The following is a 20640-nucleotide window of genomic DNA, read 5'->3' as shown; positions in this document are numbered from 1 at the left end:
TACATACTCTTTACTATGCTTGTTTATCTGAGAAATATGTATGTTGTAGGTACGTTAAATGAAAAGTATATACAATTTAGTATGAGTATCTGTACTGATTTTTACGAGCTATAAAACTTCTTCAAACGCGCTTTCAGAAGCATTATTCGTAGACGGATAGTGTGTAAGTTGCGAAAGCGGGCGGTGCGCAGGCGCGACAGGGCGGGCGCCGCCGTGACGCCATGCCCGCTCAGCTGACGCCGCGCCGCGTGACGCGCTGTACGCATCGATCCTGCGATGCTCGCTATCGCTAGTTACTCTCGCTGATTCGTGATGATGGTTCGACGCAGCGGCAGGTACACCACCTGGCGTGGATTTAAAGATTTCGCGCTTGGAAAACCACCGGACGAAGGTAAGCCGGAAAATAAACCCTCTGCACTGCTGTATTGAGCCGTTTTGTTGCGAATTACGGGATAACCTCAAAGCGGAGTGTTGTGTTGCTTTTCCGCGAAATTTCTTGGTCAGTAAAAACGTTTGTACCTATTACCGGCATTATGACAAACTCAAATGCGTGTGTGTAGTTATAAATGTATAGGTAATATTTTATTTATCCTTTTATACATGAGTTCTAAACATAACAAACAGCTTAACTGTCCATAAATCTTCCTTTTACTACCAATGTATATATCTTGCCATGATCATAAATATAAATGTTTGATAGGCACTACCTACGTAGAAATAAATTTCTTCGCCTTATATTTTAATCTAGACACATATATTTACAGTAATCCCATTAGCTGAGCTTCTAGCCAGAGAATTCTGAAAGTTGTTTAAAATTTACTTACATATTTGGTATGAACTTTTAAAGAAACATTCTACTCTCTGGCTAGTTTGACTCCGTTATGTATTTTCGGATGTAAAAAGAAGAGGAGAGGGTAAAAATAAAAGGGGTTAAGATCTTATTAAGTGCTGATCTATGGAGAAAAGTAAAATCTTAGCTGCACTGCCGCAGTAGCAGTGTTCATCAAAAGTAATCAAAACGTACGAGAACCGACCAATCTTTTAAGTACAGTCGACGTTAAAGATATATTTAGGTAAATTTTTCGCCTTATTACAAAGGAGTAAGGTGCAAAAGCACGGGCGTAGCCAGGGGGGGGGGGGTTGGGGGTTCAAACCCCCCCCCCCCCCCCCCCCCCCGAAAAGTTCATAATATTAACATTCATAGAATTAAAATAAGAACAGGCGTGCGGCATATTTCATTGATTACTAACTATTACCTATTATAGTATACGGTGGTTTGGATTTTGGATTTCTCCGCCATCGTCGATTATCGGATCGCATCAATTACTTTCTAAGATATGATAAAGGTGACATTCGGGTAGCGACTGCAGCAGCATTATTTTGTTGCAATGTTACTGCTGCAGCACTGTCAATTTTCGTGATAAAATGATGTGTCTGATTTCCATACTAAAAGTAAAAATGTGAAACTGTCTATCAAATTGCGTTTTTTATATCGATAAATTTTCGCGCTCGCTTCGCTCGCGTTTTCAATTACTTTCTAAGATATGACAAAGGTGACTTTCGGGTGACGACTGCAGCAGCATTATTTTGTTGCAATGTTACTGCTGCAGCACTGTCAATTTTCGTGATAAAATGATGTGTCTGATTTCCATACTAAAAATAAAAATGTAAAACTGTCTATCAAATTGCGTTTTTTATATCGATAAATTTTCGCGCTCGCTTCGTTCGCGTTTTCAATTACTTTCTAAGATATGACAAAGGTGACAATCGGGTGGCGACTGCAGCAGCATTACTCTGTTGCTACGTTACTGCTGCAGCACTGTCAATTTTCGTGATAAAATTATGTGACTGATTTCCATACTAAAAAGTAAAAATGTACAACTGTCTATCAAATTGCGTTTTTATATCGAAAAATTTTCGTTTTTAATTACATTCTAAGATATGGCGACTACAGCAGCATTAGGTACTCTGTTGCAAAGTTACTGCCGCGGCACTGTCAATTTTCGTGATAAAATGATGTGACTTATTTCCATTCTCAGCTGTAATGCGGCAATGAACGTCACTCAATTTACCAAAAAAATTCAATGTAATCTTCATGACCCTAGGGAGAGGGGGCACCATGGTCTAGAAATGCTTAGGGCATCAAAATATCTTAATCCGGCACTGGTCGTTTGCGGAGTCAAACGATTTGGGACTCGCATTTTATACACATTTCCATGCCTTCCCGAAAAAAATCGAATCATTCGCGAAAGTCTCGCAACGCATTGAGGTTACAAACGGCACGCGGTCTTCCTCAGGAGTCTGAAGAAGACCACGGTGAGTGGCGCTCTAGCCAGGCAGGCCGCTTCGCTTTCGCTCGCGTGCGTATACCTTACTGTATCGTCCGATATACACCTACTCTGTCGTTAAAATCACGTGTAAAATTATAATAAGGGCGAAAAAAACTATTGATTTTGGAGTGTAGTTTTATTTAGTGGTACCTAAAATATTTTATCTGGACTACTGTCCTCTAGCATATCCATCTGTCAACTTTACTTCAAGTTCCGCCTCCAGGGGAGAGGGAGAGAAATTAGGATTAGAAATTAGCCGCTTACTGACACAGACAGAATTCCACGCGGGCGGAGCCGCGGGCACAGCTACTCTCTAATATTTTTCTTGTGTAAGGGTTATTTTATGTACTTTTAGTCGTTTTATTTTCTTGAACCCCCTTGAAAAGTGGTGTACTCATCTGCGTCCCCGTCCCACGAACAACTGGGTGGAAACAAAATGGAAAAATAGTGTCTTTATTTCCTCGCCTGGAACAATTGGTAATTGTTTAATTTTACTAATCCCACGTTGATCCTTTTTTTATAAAAAATATGTAAGTAAATTGTTAAAAACAAATTATTCTTGGTTTCTTTCGTTGAATTCTATTTACTCGATTTCATAAGGCGGGAACCAAAAGGAATACACCAAAAATATTTTTTTAAACCTTACACTTGCGTAAATGAGCAAAGGCAGAATCTTATACAGCCACAGTTAAACGTTTGTACGATATTCAATTGGTTTTTAAAGTTATTTAGCACTATATTCATGAAAATAAAATAAAGTACAAGATAAAAAATATTATATTATTAATTAAATTGTTATTTAATATTTAAAATACTTTTATTATGTTATTACGTGGTGCGTCGCACCAAGGTCGCGGTGCGGTCCGGTAGTCTGTTGCGGCTTTTAGAACGAAAAAGTATAAAATTAAAAAGTAAGGGGCAATCCCGCTGATTTTCATATTATAATGAATGAACAAATAATTTTAAAATTACTGCAGTTTGTTAAAAATGTGTGTTTTTGTAAATATTGCAATCTAATCTTCACACATGTAAAGTCTCCGATTGCAAGTAAGTCCTAAGGAAAAAAATGATGCTACGGCCGTCTATTAGGTAAGTACTTCAATTACTGATTTTGCGAAATTGCCTTGTCTTGTTTGGCTTCCTCGCATTCGATATGAAAAGTAGAGTGTTTAACTCGGGTGAAAGGCACCATTTCCGTCTCGGACTATTGGCGCTCTCACTGCGTTCGAGCGCCAAACTACCTCGACAGAAATGGGTGCCTTTCAGCCCTTGGTTAACAATCTACTATTGACGTCGACTGTACTTACATAGGAATCAATAGGTACAGTCACCTGCAATAATATGTTACACAATGAAGGCCGCAAAAATATCTGACACGATCTTATTTGTAGAGCCATAAGTGCGTGTCACATATTTTTGCGGCATTCGAAGAGTAACATATTATTGCAGGTGACTGTACATTATGAGAAACTAAACTGCATGAAGTGTGCTATAGTTCGTTTTTTCAGCATTAGAAAAAGACTACGCGATCTTGACGTGTCTTTTAATTGAAAACGCTTTTTATAAATCAGTAACTATTACTTATGAAATCAAGAGAATGTAAATAATCGTATATGATTATGATTCATAAGTAATTGTTACATATTTCCGTGACTTATTTTTCAATAAAAATACACGTCAAGATTGTTAACCTTTTTTCTAATGGTAAAAAAACGAACTACATTTCTCACAAAACAAAGAAGCGCTCATTCCTTCTTCCGTGGTGTTACTTTTCCTTTGTTAAAACAATTTACGTCACGCTTGACACTCTTGTACGGCTACCACCAGTTTTGACATTGACATAACGCTCACGTTTAAGTAACTTACTTTCTATGCATCTCGCTCGTACTCGCATATGCGAGCAATAGTGGAAGCGAGATGTACAGAAAGTAAATTACGTAGACGTGAGCGTTATGTCAATGTTAAAACTGATGGTAGAGGCTTTGAATTAAAGATTTATTTACGGAGCTGATGTATGGAGCTTAACCGGGGTTATTTATACAAATAACCTGTATAAAAAGTCACCGAAAAGACAGTTTACTACTCTTACTATGTTATGCATCCTTTCTCTCTTTTTAACGCCTTTTAACACCTGTCTAAATTTATTTCCTTTTTACACGTAGCATTTTAGACGACTAAAACATGCGTTGATATTTTTTATCCAAAAAGTACCACATTGTTGGTTGTTCATGAGATTGGGTGATTTGTAAAAAGCTTATTTACAAAAACTCATACCTATTGCATTTTACAACCGTCAATGGTGTCACCTTTTGCCTGAAAACAGCACATTTCAAGACAAGTCAAGTAAACTAGGTAAACTCGTACATTCAAAGACCAGATTGGAATTTTCCCAGGGTTTGCTACTTCTTAATATTCCACGGATCATAACAGACCGTACTATCGGCGATCGTCCCAAAATTCATGCTACACGCTACCCCAAACATTCCGAAAATAAGAAACCTTTTCTCTTCACATCAGAGTCTAAAATCATTTGAAGATAGTGAGAACTCCATTGTAAACGTAAAGGTAAACCCATACATACTCCTATAGGATGGACACGCAAGTTTTCTTGGGTTAGCATTCCCATCGCATCAGAACAACCAAAATAAATGTAACCTCAAAATCCATTGGAACCATACTTGTCTGGAGTTCACTATTATCCGTTGGCTTGAGGCTACAGTACCTAAACGATTAGTAGGTATAATAGCCGTGATTATGCTGACACGGCTAATGATGTTTGACACGAATTTACGAGTTTGTTTGTATTGCTGTGAAAGTTGTAACCTGAAAAAAAGGATTTGTCTCTACTGAAGTTGAGAATGATTGTGAACTGTATACCGTACTCGTAAGGTTCATTTTAAAATTCCTACCTGAAAATGTTAATTGAGTCATTTTTATTGCGAGGTTCGTTAATGTCATGGCCTAATGGAGGGTAATTAAGCGATATTGTAAAGAAGGGTTACATGTGGACATAAAGACAGACAGGCTTTAGTGGCCTATAGGTACCTATCTAAACAGGTCGTTTAATCCAAAAAGGACCATAGAGGAAAATGCAACGCGTATGTAAAGCCTACCGTATGATTATTGCTACGGACATGATATTTAAATATATGTATATATATACTTAGGTACATATATTTTCTATTATTCAATTACCGAATCCTATTTACCCCACCGTGGGTTGAAGGTAAATCTCGGTCGTCTAGTCTGGAGTACATTGTAGGCAATAAATAACATGTGAGGGTGAGGAAAATTATGATTCCATTTTTTTCGTTTTATCTCCGTACCTACACCACGGGTCCGAAAGTTCAACGTTAGAGCGTTTTCACATTGTCCGATCCGATATCGGATGCCGGAAGGAAGTAAAATGTAAGATATATGTGTTTATCTGTATTTTTTTATGCATTGAATAAATCATTATTCCAAAAAAACGATAAATAACGCAAAAAAGGCGTACTTAATGCCAATGGCATTCTCCTGCAGATGTTTTTGTCATAGGCACCTTCCGCCATCCGATATCGGAAAGGCGCTTCCGATAAATTCAGCAATGTCGGAGACCCCGTCAGCTGTCGGACCGATAATATTTGTTGTAGTGTGCGTGACTGCTAAAGACGGCGCCCGGGCAAGCCCCCGCGGCCTGACTAAGCGAAGATCTGCGAAATCGACTCCACACTCGCGTTCGGGGCTTCGCGCCGCGATTCGCGCACGAGTGTGGAGAGGGCTATAAAATGCCCTTGCTTCATTCGGCCCTTTATATCACACTCGGCAAGTCCCTACTTCCTGGCCTTTACAGTAATGTGCTATTCCTTTTCATTTTTAGAAAAAGAAAAGCCAAAACCAGAGGACGACCTATCGAACCATGACGAAATATTCTTGAAAAGTATCGTTGAAAGTCCGGATTTCGGGCGAAAAAGTGAGGTAAGTACCTAATTCGGTTGTTTATTTTATATTGTACATATAGTCCAATGTGCGATAAAATAGAAGATGTTCACCATGTGTTGATGGAATGTGTCCGTAATGAGGCGCTGAGGAATGACATGACATTTATTAAATCTACCAACATAGGTAGTTGCAACATCGTCCTGGCATCGCCACTATCAGACGAGGCCAGGTTGATGTGCAAACTATACTTATATGTGATGTAGTGGTGTAGGTAATACTTCACTACTACATCATTATTACTATTAGATCTCATTACGGGGGTGACATTGTCACTGCGTGACAAAACCCCTTAAAAAAAAAAGGATTTAAAAAAAAAAAAAAAAAACATATAGTCAGCATCTAATCGGAGGAACACGTCTTAACCCTTGTGGAGCCAGCGAAAATGCGAATAGTAGTCAAGTGGCGCCGCGAATTTGCGCAAAAGCAGTCACGTGGCGGGGCCCCGATGGGTGGTCAGCGCAGATTAAAAGAATTTTACCAAATCGTCGATTTAAGTTTTTCTATGTTTGAAATTATATTAAATCACATATCGTTATAATCAGCGTTAAATACCTACGCTATTTGAATATAACAATTAAATTATTATAATGTTTATTTATACATTTGGCCAGACCTAATCAAACTTCGGAATGACAGTTTTCCAGTTTCCTTGTTAAAAATTAATACCACCATAAAACAAATTGATGATTGGAGGTGATTGCTATTTAATTATCAAATTAAGATTTTGATTTTTAAGTTTATATCATTAAAAGGGATCTAACATACTAACTTTTAAAAATCAAGACTGAACTCGGACTAGGCGGTCGTTCCCGAATGAATGGTCCTCACTAATAAATTGTATACCAAGTGTATTCGTGTTTCTTACGGTATGCTATCCTTGTCCAACTCGCTACCTAATTTTGGGCGCTAGAAGAGCGTAACTATACTTAAATGAGTCCAAGTTTACCTCTAAATAAGGCAACGCCTCATTAACCACTCACTGGTGGCCGACAGTTTACTGATTTCGCATCGACCCGTGAGTGGTGGGCCGCCAGTTTACTGCTTTTCGATCCGACCATTAACGGGTTGACCGGCACTTAAAGGGTTAATTGAAGTACTAAAATAAGAGATGTGTTATAATACCTATATTTGATCAAAGTAGGTGCATACCTCCGAAATGTATATATATATATATATATATATATATATATATATATATAAACAAGACTTGCTCGTTTAAGGGTTTAAAGCCTTTACGTTAACTTAACGTTATGATTCGGTTAAGTTGTGTTCTAATGTATGGGGAAGACAAACAAATTATAGCCAGCCTTTTATGAATGTAGTATTATACCTTTGGGTATGGTGCTTTACACACGCTAGCGTCCCCTTCCCTCCCTCCCCAATTTAAAAAAAAAATTGAAAACATGATTTTTTTTTAAAAATTAACAAAACTGTGAACCGGGACATAACATAAAAAATTGAAAACATGATTTTTTTTTTAAATTAACAAAACTGTGAACCGGGACATATTTCATGCAAAAAGGGGGGGTTGCGGCAGGGGGAGGGAAGAGGACGCTAGCGTGTGTAAAGCACCATACCCAAAGGTATAATACTACATTCATAAAAGGCTGACTATAATTAGTTTTTCAAAAAACACAATTTGACCGAATCATTAATACGTATATATCTATGGACTGGCCTCGGGCACTAAAAATGGTACTAGTTCAGCGGTGTTACTCACGAATTATAGCCAATTGTGCATTCTAACTTGATTCTAACGCAACTAGTTGCGACCAATAGCGCGCGTGATGCGAACTCATCAACCAATCGCGTTGTAGCGGTGTCACACCGCTGTACTGGCCCCGGTCATGCATGCCTCATTATTATTGCCCGTAAAGCCAGTCCCTAGATATCTATGTCAATGTTTAAAGGTTTGTATTTTATTTCAGAAATAGGTAAGGTTGCTTTTTGTTTTACTTGTACGTATAAAAAGTATTAATACACTTATTCTAGCACGAGGAATTTCGTATATTAACCCGCCTGTTCGTCAGTCCATACATGTGGTTGACATGTGGTTGACCATTGGCCGCCTATTTTCGACAGAGGGGAACGCCTGTTAATGACCACTCCGAAGGAAAGGAAGGATTTAAATGTGATAAAAATCTGAGGGTTCCGTTTTTGGCTACGGAACCCTAAAAAGCGGAAAAGGCCCATTCCTAAAGCAATGCAACATGGCAACATTTCTTCTGACAAGTCTCGTATACTATTTTATCTTATCTGTATTCAGTTGTGTACTGTGTGGGGTAGTGAAACGGCGGGTATGTTTTCCGCGTCTAACAGATTTCTCATGATTTACTGCAGAATATTTTCCTTATGACTTATAAATTAGTTAATTAACAACAGTTTTATGTAATATTGGTAATTAAGTAATCAATCAACATGACTTAATTACTTTTCATTCATTAAAACCAAGTGCCACGCCTACGTAGATTGTTGTTTTGGAAGTTCCATTGTGAATCTTGTTAGATTTATATGAAGTGTTAGTGTTATTTTATTATTGCAGCCCATCGAATCAGAGGAGGACCTGGTCGTAAAACCCGTATCGTTGGATAACGTAAACATAATACGGTTGCTGAGCGAGTATCGTGGCACCAACATCAGAACTATTGAGCAAGCGGAACTCGCTATATTGCTATCCAGAATACATTTTAAGGTATGTTTAGATGCAGAATCACTTCCAAACAATATTTTATTACCTTGGTGCTATTTCGGCTCGCCTACTGTATCATGAAGTGTTGATAAAATAGCTAAGCGTACTTGTTACGTTCATTTAATTTACTCTTATGTGATTTTACTGACTGCTAGTTATATGATTGAGAGCGTTATTCAGCGGTATAGATACTTTTAATCACTAAAATCGTTAAAACTGTCCCAAGTTTAAGTTCTGTGATAAAAATCAATTTGCCTACTGTTTAGGAGCAAGTACTGTTATGTACTTTCTCCAAACCGGTTTACGTCATATTTTTGATCCTTGTACTGCTAAAGCCCTACATTTAATTTTGTACCTGATGAAACAGTGGAACTTTTTGATTATTTTACTTTTAATTTATATTTTCAGGCTTTAATAGATGCTCATGATGCAATAGGTGCCTTGTGGCTTCAAAGAGGATCTGGCATTGAAGAGCCACCTGCTAAACAGGACAAAGACACTGCAGAAGGTGTGGAAACTAGCCCGGAGGAGAACGGAGACATGCCTGTGGAGACAGTCAAAGTTGTAGGCCTTAGGAAAGTGCCTGGACAACCTTTAGGGTTAACGGTATGTTAAAGAATATTCAGTTATTAGTATGTACTAACTACTACATCATTATTTTCCATCGTATTTTCATGGAAACTTATGAACGTGTCTTGCTATTTCAGTCAGTCTTGGTACAAAAAGTCTGATCTAGCGTGACAAATATGAATGTTTCTGAGAAAATACAATGGAAAACAATTATGCACTACATCTGTGACTCATATTTTGTCCAAATAATCTGTATATTGCAACTTATAGGGTTTAGATCTGTTTTGACTATCACTGTCTTATCCTTACAAGGCTCACCATACAAAATATTCCTATTTTTAATTTTAACCTTGTTGTATAGTAAATTGGGGTAAATTTCGTTTGTTTGGGAAACCAATGAAACAAAAATATGATTCTTTATTTGGTTTATGAAGGGTTCCATTTAGATTGAAATGGAGTGGACATTGTAATGCACTTTGGACCTTATGAGGGTATGATATACAGTGGAAACTCCATATAACGTCACTCTATATAACGTTTCACTCCCTATAATGTCAACATTTTTGCCTCTAGTTGGTTTACTTTAATTTTAATATGAATTACTCTCTATTTAACAAAAACTATAACGCCAAAAAGTGTCTGGTCCCTTGAGTGTTGCTATATAGAGTTTACACTGTAGTTATATTGTTCTTACAGCATTGTTCTTATGAGTTTGGTAATAGAAATTCAAGCCTATTTTACTACACCTTAAGAATGGGGTTTTTCTACCAAATATTATTTATTCAAATTGGAACTAATTGGAAGTATTTCATACCATAAAAAAAATTGAATTCAATAACATGTTCACTGTCGTATGGGGCTGTTTAGACCCCATACAAGTATGTTTAACTTCTAATATCCAATTGTTGCAGTAAAGGTGTTAATATGCTTTCTTACATTATTAGTTTTTTGTAAGTTTCTTCAAAAAATAATTTATTTTCTATTAATTCATGCATGCAACATACTTTCTAAAAAAGCTATGAGAAAAAAGACAATCACTCATTTCAATAGTCTTTTGTTATCTATATGAACCTTGAGCTAAATATTCAAAACTCAAACAATGAGCGTCATTGTGAATAGCTATTCAATTGTATCGAAAAAAGTAAATACATACTCATTTACTTAAGTTTCATCAAATGTTTTCACCATATGTGAAAATGATTCATTGTTTACATTCTAATCAGTAATAATTCCAGTAAGATCATCACATTTTTGCACGTGAATTGCATGCTGTTTAGAATTATGTTACGATGTTACATTAATTTTGTATGAGTCATGTTGGAACATTATGCAAGTTTAATTGATTGAATTTAAACTTCATTTACTAATGGTTCTCATGAGGACAGTTAAGTCTAACTACTAAATTAATTTTAAAGAGTCCAAACCAAAAGCAAGATTAGCTCAACTTCCTTTTACTTTTTCAATGTAGTGTTTGATTCTAAACACTTTAATTTTTCTTTCAGGTCACAACAGATGAGCATGGCCAACTCATAGTAGCTAGAATATTAGCCGGCAGTGCCGCAGCCAAGCAAGCCTTACTCTCCATAGGAGACGTCCTGCTAGAAGTAGACGGAGTACAAGTAGATACTGAAGAGCAGCTAAAAGAGGCAGTGTCCAAGCCTAATGATAGAGTCACCTTAAAAGTGGGGCCTAACCTTAAGGAGAAAAGTTCCCAGTTAACGAATAAGCTTAGTGTGAGTAAATCAATTAAGGAGTGACTATGTTAATTGAGTTAGTAATTATCTAATTAGTTCCTGTTGCTACGGTCTGTGCGCACGGTTAACCACGGCGCATTCCCTATTTAAATGATGTCCCTTACTGAATAAAGTAAAATTTGGGAGCTGTATTGCGTATATGACACCTCTGGGGTTGCAGGTGTCCGTAGGCTGCAATAACCGCTTCATCAGGCGGGCTGCTTGCTTGCCATCAATGTGGTATAAAAAAGGAACATAGACCCATCAAATGCGGCTGAGCTAAGTCAAACCTTAAAATTGGAGCATCATCATCATCTTCCTCGCGTTGTCCCGGCATTTTGCCACGGCTCATGGGAGCCTGGGGTCCGCTTGGCAACTAATGCCAAGAATTGGCGTAGGCATTACTTTTTACGAAAGCGACTGCCATCTGACCTTCCAACCCTGAGGGTAAACTAGGCCTTATTGAGATTAGTCAGGTTTCCTCACGATGTTTTCCTTCAACGAAATGCGACTGGTAAATATCAGATGATATTTCGTACTTAAGTTCCGAAAAACTCATTGGTACGAGCCGGGGTTTGAACCCGCGTCCTCCGGATTGAAAGTTACACGCTCTTACCGCTAGGCCACCAGCGCTTAAACCTTTAAATTGGAGCATTAGTGACACATACTCGAAAATTCTTATTTATAACTTTTAAACAATTTAAAAAAGTAGTTGATATTACCTGGCGCCGAGTGCCTCCACGGTCCTTGCTGCAAACCTTAAAAATGCTGTATACAATATTATTACTATTTGTAACCTCTGTTTTTAATTTATATGTTTCTATTGCAGTGCTACATGAGAGCTCTGTTTGACTATAATCCGAAGGAGGACACGCTATTACCATGTAAAGAAATTGGACTGGAATTCAAAAAGTGTGATATTTTACAAGTAAGTAAAAATTAATTCAGCTGTGTAGATTTTAACCCAAGAGAGATTTTGATTCTCATAGGTCTCATTTGCCTACCTACTAACAAGAAACATGGTTCTTTGATAATAATTAATAATCAATTTGTATATTTTTTTTAACACTTTCAGTTGTGCAAATTATGGAAAATTTTCATAAAGTTGCAAAAGTTTTCGAAAGTTTCTGAAGAATTTCACAAGGAATAATAAAAGGACATTTTCATTTTTGAAATGGAAATTTTACTTGGGGGTCATCCATTAATTACGTCACACGAATTTCTAGGTTTTTTGACCCCCCCCCCCCCCTTGTCACATTTGGTCACATTTGGCAAACCCCTCCCCCTAGTGTGACGTCACATTTTTTCTACGAAATCGCCAAATCGAATTAAGTAAGTACCTAAGTATTATTAATATTTTATCAAAATATTTTTGACGATATAAATATTAGTAATTTTATAACCCAAAACTGCTTAGGAAAGAAAATTAAAAGAATAAAAACGATTATCGTTTTAAAAACTTGTTATTTAAATGTACAGCGAATAAAATAATTTAAAAAAAAATTTCGGTTACTGATGAAGTTAAAGTGACGTCACAAAGTTTGTGTCTCCCCCCTCCCCCATGTCACAATATGTCACATTTTCTTGACCCCCTCCCTCCCCCTAAACGTGTGACGTAATTAATGGATGACCCCTTGTTTGAGAAATTTCCGAAATTTTTGTGATACGATGTGTAAATTTTACGTCGTCATATCAGTACAGTCAGCAGCAGAATTTGCTATGCGGGCGAGGTGTTCAAAATGATCTTGACGCGACGTTATTATTAACAGAATAAGAGCGTGTCAAGGTAATTTTGAACATATCGCCGCTTAGCTTTCGAACACTTCGCCCGCTTAGCAACTTCTGCTGCTAACTGTACAAATCATTCACGCCCAATCAAAAAAATCATGTTTCATTATCGTTAAATTGCATTGACATTAATTACATTATTCCAGGTGTCAGACAGAAAAGACCCCAACTGGTGGCAAGCGAGTCATGTAGAAAACCCTGATGTAGTAGGTCTAATACCCTCTCCGGAATTGGAGGAAAGAAGAAAAGCGTATGTGCCGCCTGAAGCGGACTTCGTTCATAAAATTAGCATATGTGGAGCTAGGGTATGTACATTATGTAATGTTTAAACATACAACTTATGGTAATGATAGCTAATAGGTATATATCTTCTTATTTGTTTCCTCAAATTTTTCTCAAATCTGATTCCTATGAATACATTCGTAATTTCACTCCCTAAAAACTGTGTTAAGTCATTCCAATATGTATTGTCTTCTTACTCTATTCAACTCAAAGACTAAAATACCAATCAAGATATGCGTTTTCGTCTCCGTTTAGCCCGTCCAAGTCGACACCGACTCCAAGTTTCTTAATTTGATTTACTTCGCAGATATCTAAAAAGAAGAAAAAGTTCGTATACGAGTCCCGCTCAAGCGTACAGCTGGAAGGCGCGGAATTAGCGCTGTATGAAGAAGTAGCGCGGACTCCGCCGTTCCTACGGCGGGTGTTAGCGCTAGTGGGCACGCACGGCGTGGGCCGGCGCACGCTCAAGAATCGCATGCTCCACGAACATCCCGACCGCTTTGGAGCCGTTGTACCACGTAAGTGTCTGAGTATGATGATATAGGCACCGTGTTGGTGCTGTATGTAGAAGTAGCGCGTACTCCGCCGTTCCTACGGCGGGTGTTAGCACTAGTGGGCACGCACGGCGTGGGCCGGCGCACGCTCAAGAATCGCATGCTCCACGAACATCCCGACCGCTTTGGAGCCGTTGTACCACGTAACTATGATGATTGATAAACATTACATCGTGACGTCACGGTCAACTCACCTACTTTTTATATTTCTATCCGATTTATTAAATAGAACTTGTGTTTAAAAATTACTCTTATCTGTGTTATTCTAATAATTATCTGGTGCTTTATTTCATGCATGGTGTAAAATAATTTATTTGAATAACAGTATAATACCCTATTCACTGTGGTCCATTTGACTTACCCTAAAAAATAACATAGCCATTAAAATCAAAGCCAAAAAGGAGGGCTTACCTTACACATTTCCAATTTCCAGATACTTCCCGGCCTCCCCGACCGCTAGAAGAGAACGGCACGTCATACTGGTTTGTGTCGCGCGAGGAGATGGAGCGAGACGCGCACGCGGGTCGTTTCCTCGAGTATGGAGAGCATAATGGGCATCTTTACGGGACCCATTTGGATTCTATCCGGGCCGTCATCAAAGAGGGTGAGTTATATCGGTTAATATAAATTTGAAAGGTTATTAAGTGGAATGTTTCATTCATATATTTTCATTGAAACGTTTTACATCCACTTTTAACTTTTCTCTTCTATCTGTCCTTTTCTTCTTGTTATTTTCTTTAACCTGTCAGTTTTTGTGACAAACTACTCAATGTATTTGCCAGTCAAAACACTACCTTTAATTTCTAAATTTAGAATATAGTTTAGAGGCTCTTTGCTGATATAATGTCGAGTCTGTGAGATTTGATTCGTAACCCATCGAATTACTCCTACAGACGTTTTGACGGAAAGTTTAAAAAATTCTGAGAATTTCAAAGAACTTTATTTATTTCTTGTGAAAATGTGTAGAAGTTTACGAGGACTTTCCGCAACATGAACTCTGTAGAACCGTATGCCATCTGAAGTCCAGAATCTGTCTAAAATGGTAACACTTTGCAAAAGCCTTCACATCATCAAACACTATCTGTCACACAGCAATGTTGCCAATTTAAACTTGTAACGGTTACATGAAACGTTCGTATTTGTAATGCTACTTCAGTCAACCTCGGTACTTTTTGTACCCAGACTGACTGAAATAGCAAGACACGTTCGTGCGTTTCCGTGAAAATACGACGGAAAACAATTATGCACTACACCTCTATTGACCCTATATTGGATGACAGGCAAGATGTGCATCCTGGACTGCGCGCCGGCGTCGCTGAAGCTGCTGCACAACAGCAGCGAGTTCCTGCCCTACGTGGTGCTGGTGGCCGCGCCTGGCATCGAGCAGCTCCGGAACCTCACCTTCGCCTCCAACCGCAATCTGACGGTATCTCTTATCCCTATCGAATATTCTTTATTTTATTCTTGATACAAAGATCAACTAAATGCCTTGTTTCATAAGCAGACATCGTACATTTTATAGCAATTTTGGAGCAGCGGAGTGGTGTTAACGGAATTATCTATACGAATTCCGTTAACACCAATCCGCTGCACCAAAAATGCTATAAAATTTACGATGTCTGTTCATAAGTTATGAATCATAAGTGTAATCTGAACGCAAACGCTTGGCATCCTTTTTTTTGTTATGAAACTTTTTATGACAACAGTTCAGAATATTTTTAAGAAAAAAATACTTTTCTATATTCGTAGAAAATAAAAAAATTAAAACTATATTATGGCTAACCATAGGACCGATTGGGAAATTTTCATCGTACTCTGACTAAAAAAAGTTGTTCATTCTAAAAAAAAACGATCTTTGTATCAATGCTACGAGTATGTATGTTAGTGTGCTATTATGCCAACTATGTTCATTGTGCCCAAGCTTTAAGCTAAATGTGATGAACTTAGATTTTAAAACCCTTTAAATTCCATAATCGAAACGTTATGTGATGACTGTGATGTAGAATATGTAGATTATCGTATTTATTTTAGATAATAGATCCCCTATGCCTGACTCCAAAAAATGGAACAGTACTCGTACTGATAGATTTAATTCATTCATATATTTCCAGAATGCAAGTTCATAGTATTAACCTTTTATGTAATGTTTATTATAGTTTCTATTTACACTTAACAGCTATTAGAACGTGTTACATTGTAAGGAAAAGTTCATAGAAAATGACGCGTTTTCATTGCTGTCAATTGTTTTTGCTGCTGACGATAGTTTAGTGCGGCTATATACCGCAAATAACTGGTTAATTAAATATAGCCGTATGAACATTACGTGAAAAGGTTTTAAGTTTAAGTTCCCCTAGTTTCTAGATTTCAGTTATAAGTTGAATACCTATCCCTATGCAGTTACACAAACGTATTATTGCCAGTCAGAATGTCAATTCATCTAAAAAAAGTACCTATTAAACCTTTTGAACGCCACAGACGGCAATTGACGTCAACGCAAAATCGTGACAACGACGCCAAAGACGGCATTTGACGTCGGTCGTTTTTAGGGTTCCGTACCTCAAAAGGGAAAAAACGGAACCCTTATAGGATCACTCGTGCGTCTGTCTGTCTGTCTGTCTGTCTGTCTGTCTGTCTGTCTGTCCGTCTGTCACAGCCGATTTTCTCCGGAACTACTGGACCAATCAAGTTGAAATTTGGTACACATATGTAAGTTTGTGACCCGAATACGGACATGTAACGTAAACAAATGAATTTTAAACATGGGGGCCACTTTTGGGGGGTAAATGAAAAAATGAAAAAAATTTTTTTTCAAACTATATCATGTTACATATCAAATGAAAGAGCTTATTGTAAGGATTTCAAATAATTTTATTTTATAATTTTCGAATCAACAGTTTAGAAGTTATTCAAGAAAATAGGCAAAAAATGACCATTCCCCCCCCCCCCCCCCTTATCTCCGAAACTACTAGGTCTAAAATTTTGAAAAAAATACATAAAATAGGTCTATACCTATAGATGACAGGAAAACCTATTAGAAATGTACAGTCAAGCGTGAGTCGGACTTAATTACAGTTTTTAATCCGACCCCTACGGATTTTTTAAAGAGATTTCACTCACGTTTCACATAAAAAATACATTGTTAACAGTGCCGGATTACTTAGAGTAGTAGTTTTCTTAGAGTAATTGGTGATAATTTTCTGATAAGATAATCATTTTAAATATTTAACGGTCTTACCTACTTACGAGTAATTGTAAGGTCAAATTAAAAATAATGTTTAAAAAAAATGTTAAATTGAGAGCTAGCTTAAAGTTTTTTGTACTCGTCGACTTTAATGGTTGAATTAATAAAGACTTTGTAACCAATAAGCAAAACAAGCACGTGCTTACGGCACCACAGGGAGGGCACCAAAATGCCAGGTTGAAAAAGGTGAACAAATTTTAAAATTAGGGACAGACACATCGTTTTTACCACACGATTTTTTTAGCTGTCCAAAAGCTAATTTGCAAAAATAATGGCGCGTAATTCTTTGGGAAACAATCGGTAGCAGTAGAAGAGTCGTGATTACATGCATAGATTCGATTTCAACCCACTCTTTTGCGGTTCGGCGTTAGGTCTTATGCGAGGCCTTCTGCCTTACGGCAAAGTTGATCTTCTGCCTTAATTACACTTGGGCGTGGATCCAAATCCAAGCTTTCCTCTTTCGCAGCTGGGCCTACTGCCTTTCTCACACTTCGCCAATTCAATTCCAAGCTCTCTGCTTTCTTGCATATTTTATGCATGAAAACAACCTCGCTGAGACCCTTAAATATCGAGCCCTATGTGAAGCTAGGCTGATAGAAAACTGTCCCATCCCTTCTCTGTATGAAATCCTGGATTCGCGCCTGGTTGGGACTAAAACTAAAATTGCGTTTTTATATCGAAAAAATTTCGCGCTCGCTTCGCTCGCGTTTTCAATTACTTTATAAGGATATATGATAAAGGTGACATTCGGGTGGCGACTGCAGCAACATTACTCTGTTGCAACGTTACTGCTGCAGTACTGTCAACTTCCGTGATAAAATGATGTGACTGATTTCCATACTAAAAGTAAAAATGTACAACTGTCTATCATATTGCGTTTTTATATCGAAAAATTCCCGCGCTCGCTTCGCTCGCGTTTCTATTACTTTCTACGCTATGATAAAGGTGACATTCGGGTGGCGACTGCAACAGCATTAGGTACTCTGTTGCAACATTACTGCTGCGGCACTGTCAATTTTCGTGATAAAATGATGTGACTGATTTCCATTCTCAGCTGTAATGCGGCAATGAACTTCTCTCAATTTACCAAAAAATCAATGTAATCTTGATGACCCTAGGGAGAGGGGGCACCTAGAAATGCTTAGGGCATCAAAATATCTTAATCCGGCACTGATTGTTAAAAATTGTGTAATATACGGAACCCTTGGAACGCGAGTCCGACTCGCACTTGGCCGGTTTTTTTGATGAAAATCTACTGAAAAACACCCCACTTTTAGGTTGGCATTATTGATTCCAAAACTAAATTTTACCCCCGTGGCGTCAGTGGCACGGCAATTGGATGCGCCGTTTGGCGTTCAAAAGGTTAAAATAATAAAACAAAAAGTGTCTACAATAATCTACGGCTCAAGAACGTTTGTATAGCTGTGTGTTAGCAGTTAGCATGCCAGTGCTCATGTTTGATATATTATTCCGTGTTGTGCGCATGTCTAGTTCGACCGGCAGAGCTCCATTCGCTTTAGCTCGCGCCGCGCGCGCACGCTAGAGTCCCTCGCTTCGCTATACGAGGTAAGTTTTTTTTTTTCAAAGATATTTGCTTAGGGTATATTCAGGTATAATTCCGAAAATCAGATGAAAACACCCAAAATTGCATCACAATACAATTAGAGTCCCTTTTCGGAATTATCCGGCAATTTTCGACATTCGGAATTACCCGAATACACATACATAATTTACATAATACATTAACTACTAACCTATAACCTACAAAATTACAAATTAAGTAGAAATAGTATGCTTGAAATGCAAGATTGTAATACTATCAAATTTTTGAATGTTGATGTTGTATTCGTGTGCACGATAGATAGAAATTACGTAATGAAGTAAATCAAAATGTTTGTATCTCATATTATGTATGGTTATTTCGTATCACACTTAAAACAATAACATACATTATATTTTAACAAAATAAACTGATATTAATACGTCACTAACCCTTTTTACCTCTTTTATATATTCCTCCTAAATAAAACCCTTGCGTGTGAAACAGGAAGAAGACATGAAGCAAACGCTAGAAGAGAGCGCCCGGATACAGCGCCAGAACGAGAAGTATATAGATCTCGTGATCACCAATCACAACAACGACACCACGTACTCGCGCATCATGGACGCGCTACACACGCTCTCCACCGACCACCAGTGGGTGCCCGTCAGCTGGATATACTAACACACTTCGCTGTCCGATCGAACACGAAGTGTACGTTAGACCTTACTGTTCAGCAAACGTTAGAAGAGAGCGGATACAGCGCCAGAACGAGAAGTACATCGACCTGGTCATCATCATCACCAATCACAAGAACGACACCACGTACTCGAGCATCATGGACGCGCTGCACACGCTCTCCACCGACCACCAGCGGGTGCCCGTCAGCTGGATATACTAACACACTCCGCTGTACGATCGAACACGATGTGTCCGCTAGACCTTACTGTTCAGCAAACGTTAGAAGAGAGCGGATACAGCGCCAGAACGAGAAGTACATAGACCTGGTCATCACCAATCACAACAACGACACCACGTACTCGCGCATCGTGGACGCGCTGCACACGCTCTCTACCGACCACCAGTGGGGCCCGTCAGCTGGATATACTAACAAGGGTGACACTTCGCTGTGTTCGTCAAAGATAATGTTTACATTTTTCGCCTTATTAGCTTATTATTATTACAAAGAAAGGTGCAAAAGGTAAACATTTGACGTCGCCTGTTAGAATAACTTGATGTTTATGTCAATAGTACCAAAGATTCATTGATCGTATAAAGTCTAGAAAAATTTGTACTACTTTTCACGGCGCTTGTCAATTTCGCCGGCCGCGCGGCCGGTTTGACAATTCGGTCACCACAAAACATATATCTGGCGCCGTACAGCGCCGTCTACTTCAGCTTTCAAACTTGGGGCACTATTTTTACTTAGACTTGGTACTAATCTTATACAATCAATGAATTTTTGATAGTACTTTCCCATAAATAGTGTTATAGATAAAAGTCAAATTGCCATCGCCTGGCACATTATTTAAATGGGTCGCTTATTCACTTACCATAAAGCACACATCTTCTGGTTTCTTTAACGACACCGACTAACAGCCCAATAATGCAAGCTGTCTGATTAATTACGAGAATGTTCGTCTTCGAAACTTCAAGGATGATAAAATACATGTCGTATACACCATCAATGCGACGTAATAACCGTACCTAGTATAATTAATGGGGGTTTAGTCAAACACTCAAAATGGCTTAAATATTATGTTGTAATCGTAATTATGAAAGATGGCTTGCCAATCGGGCTAAATAGGTTTATAAATTTACATACCAGTGCCCTGTTTATCAAAAGCTTGTAACTTGTAATACATAAAACACCACAAAACATATATCTGGCGCCGTACAGCGCCGTCTACTTCAGCTTTCAAACTTGGGCAC

The 20640-nt window shown here is 38.1% G+C and overlaps 1 protein-coding gene across 3 annotated transcripts; it reads left to right on the top strand.

Moving 5' to 3' along the window:
• Positions 1-234: 234 nt before the first annotated feature.
• Positions 235-20530, top strand: LOC134790930 (protein PALS2). Of its 3 annotated transcripts, XM_063761943.1 has the most exons (12): positions 235-391; positions 6190-6287; positions 8854-9003; positions 9409-9606; positions 11073-11303; positions 12133-12231; positions 13238-13396; positions 13681-13891; positions 14361-14531; positions 15208-15353; positions 18660-18734; positions 19216-20530. In XM_063761943.1, the coding sequence occupies exons 1-12, from the start codon at positions 313-315 to the stop codon at positions 19390-19392; spliced, it is 1794 nt and encodes a 597-aa protein (XP_063618013.1). In that variant the 5' UTR covers positions 235-312; the 3' UTR covers positions 19393-20530. The 3 variants fall into 3 exon arrangements, with proteins under 3 accessions (XP_063618013.1, XP_063618014.1, XP_063618015.1); XM_063761944.1 differs by lacking the exon at positions 18660-18734; XM_063761945.1 differs by lacking the exons at positions 235-391; positions 6190-6287 and adding an exon at positions 8578-8608.
• The last annotated feature ends 110 nt before the right edge of the window (positions 20531-20640 follow it).

This window comes from Cydia splendana, chromosome 5 (assembly GCF_910591565.1).
Source record: "Cydia splendana chromosome 5, ilCydSple1.2, whole genome shotgun sequence".
Taxonomy (NCBI): domain Eukaryota; kingdom Metazoa; phylum Arthropoda; class Insecta; order Lepidoptera; family Tortricidae; genus Cydia; species Cydia splendana.
This window is presented reverse-complemented; position numbering and strand designations above follow the sequence as displayed.

Coding starts and splice junctions, on each gene's coding strand:
- LOC134790930 (XM_063761943.1), top strand. CDS start 313: ATGATGGTTCGACGCAGCGGCAGGTACACCACCTGGCGTGGATTTAAA. Junction 9,607..11,072: donor GACAACCTTTAGGGTTAACG/GTATGTTAAAGA, acceptor TTTTTCTTTCAG/GTCACAACAGATGAGCATGG. Junction 13,892..14,360: donor CTTTGGAGCCGTTGTACCAC/GTAAGTGTCTGA, acceptor TCCAATTTCCAG/ATACTTCCCGGCCTCCCCGA.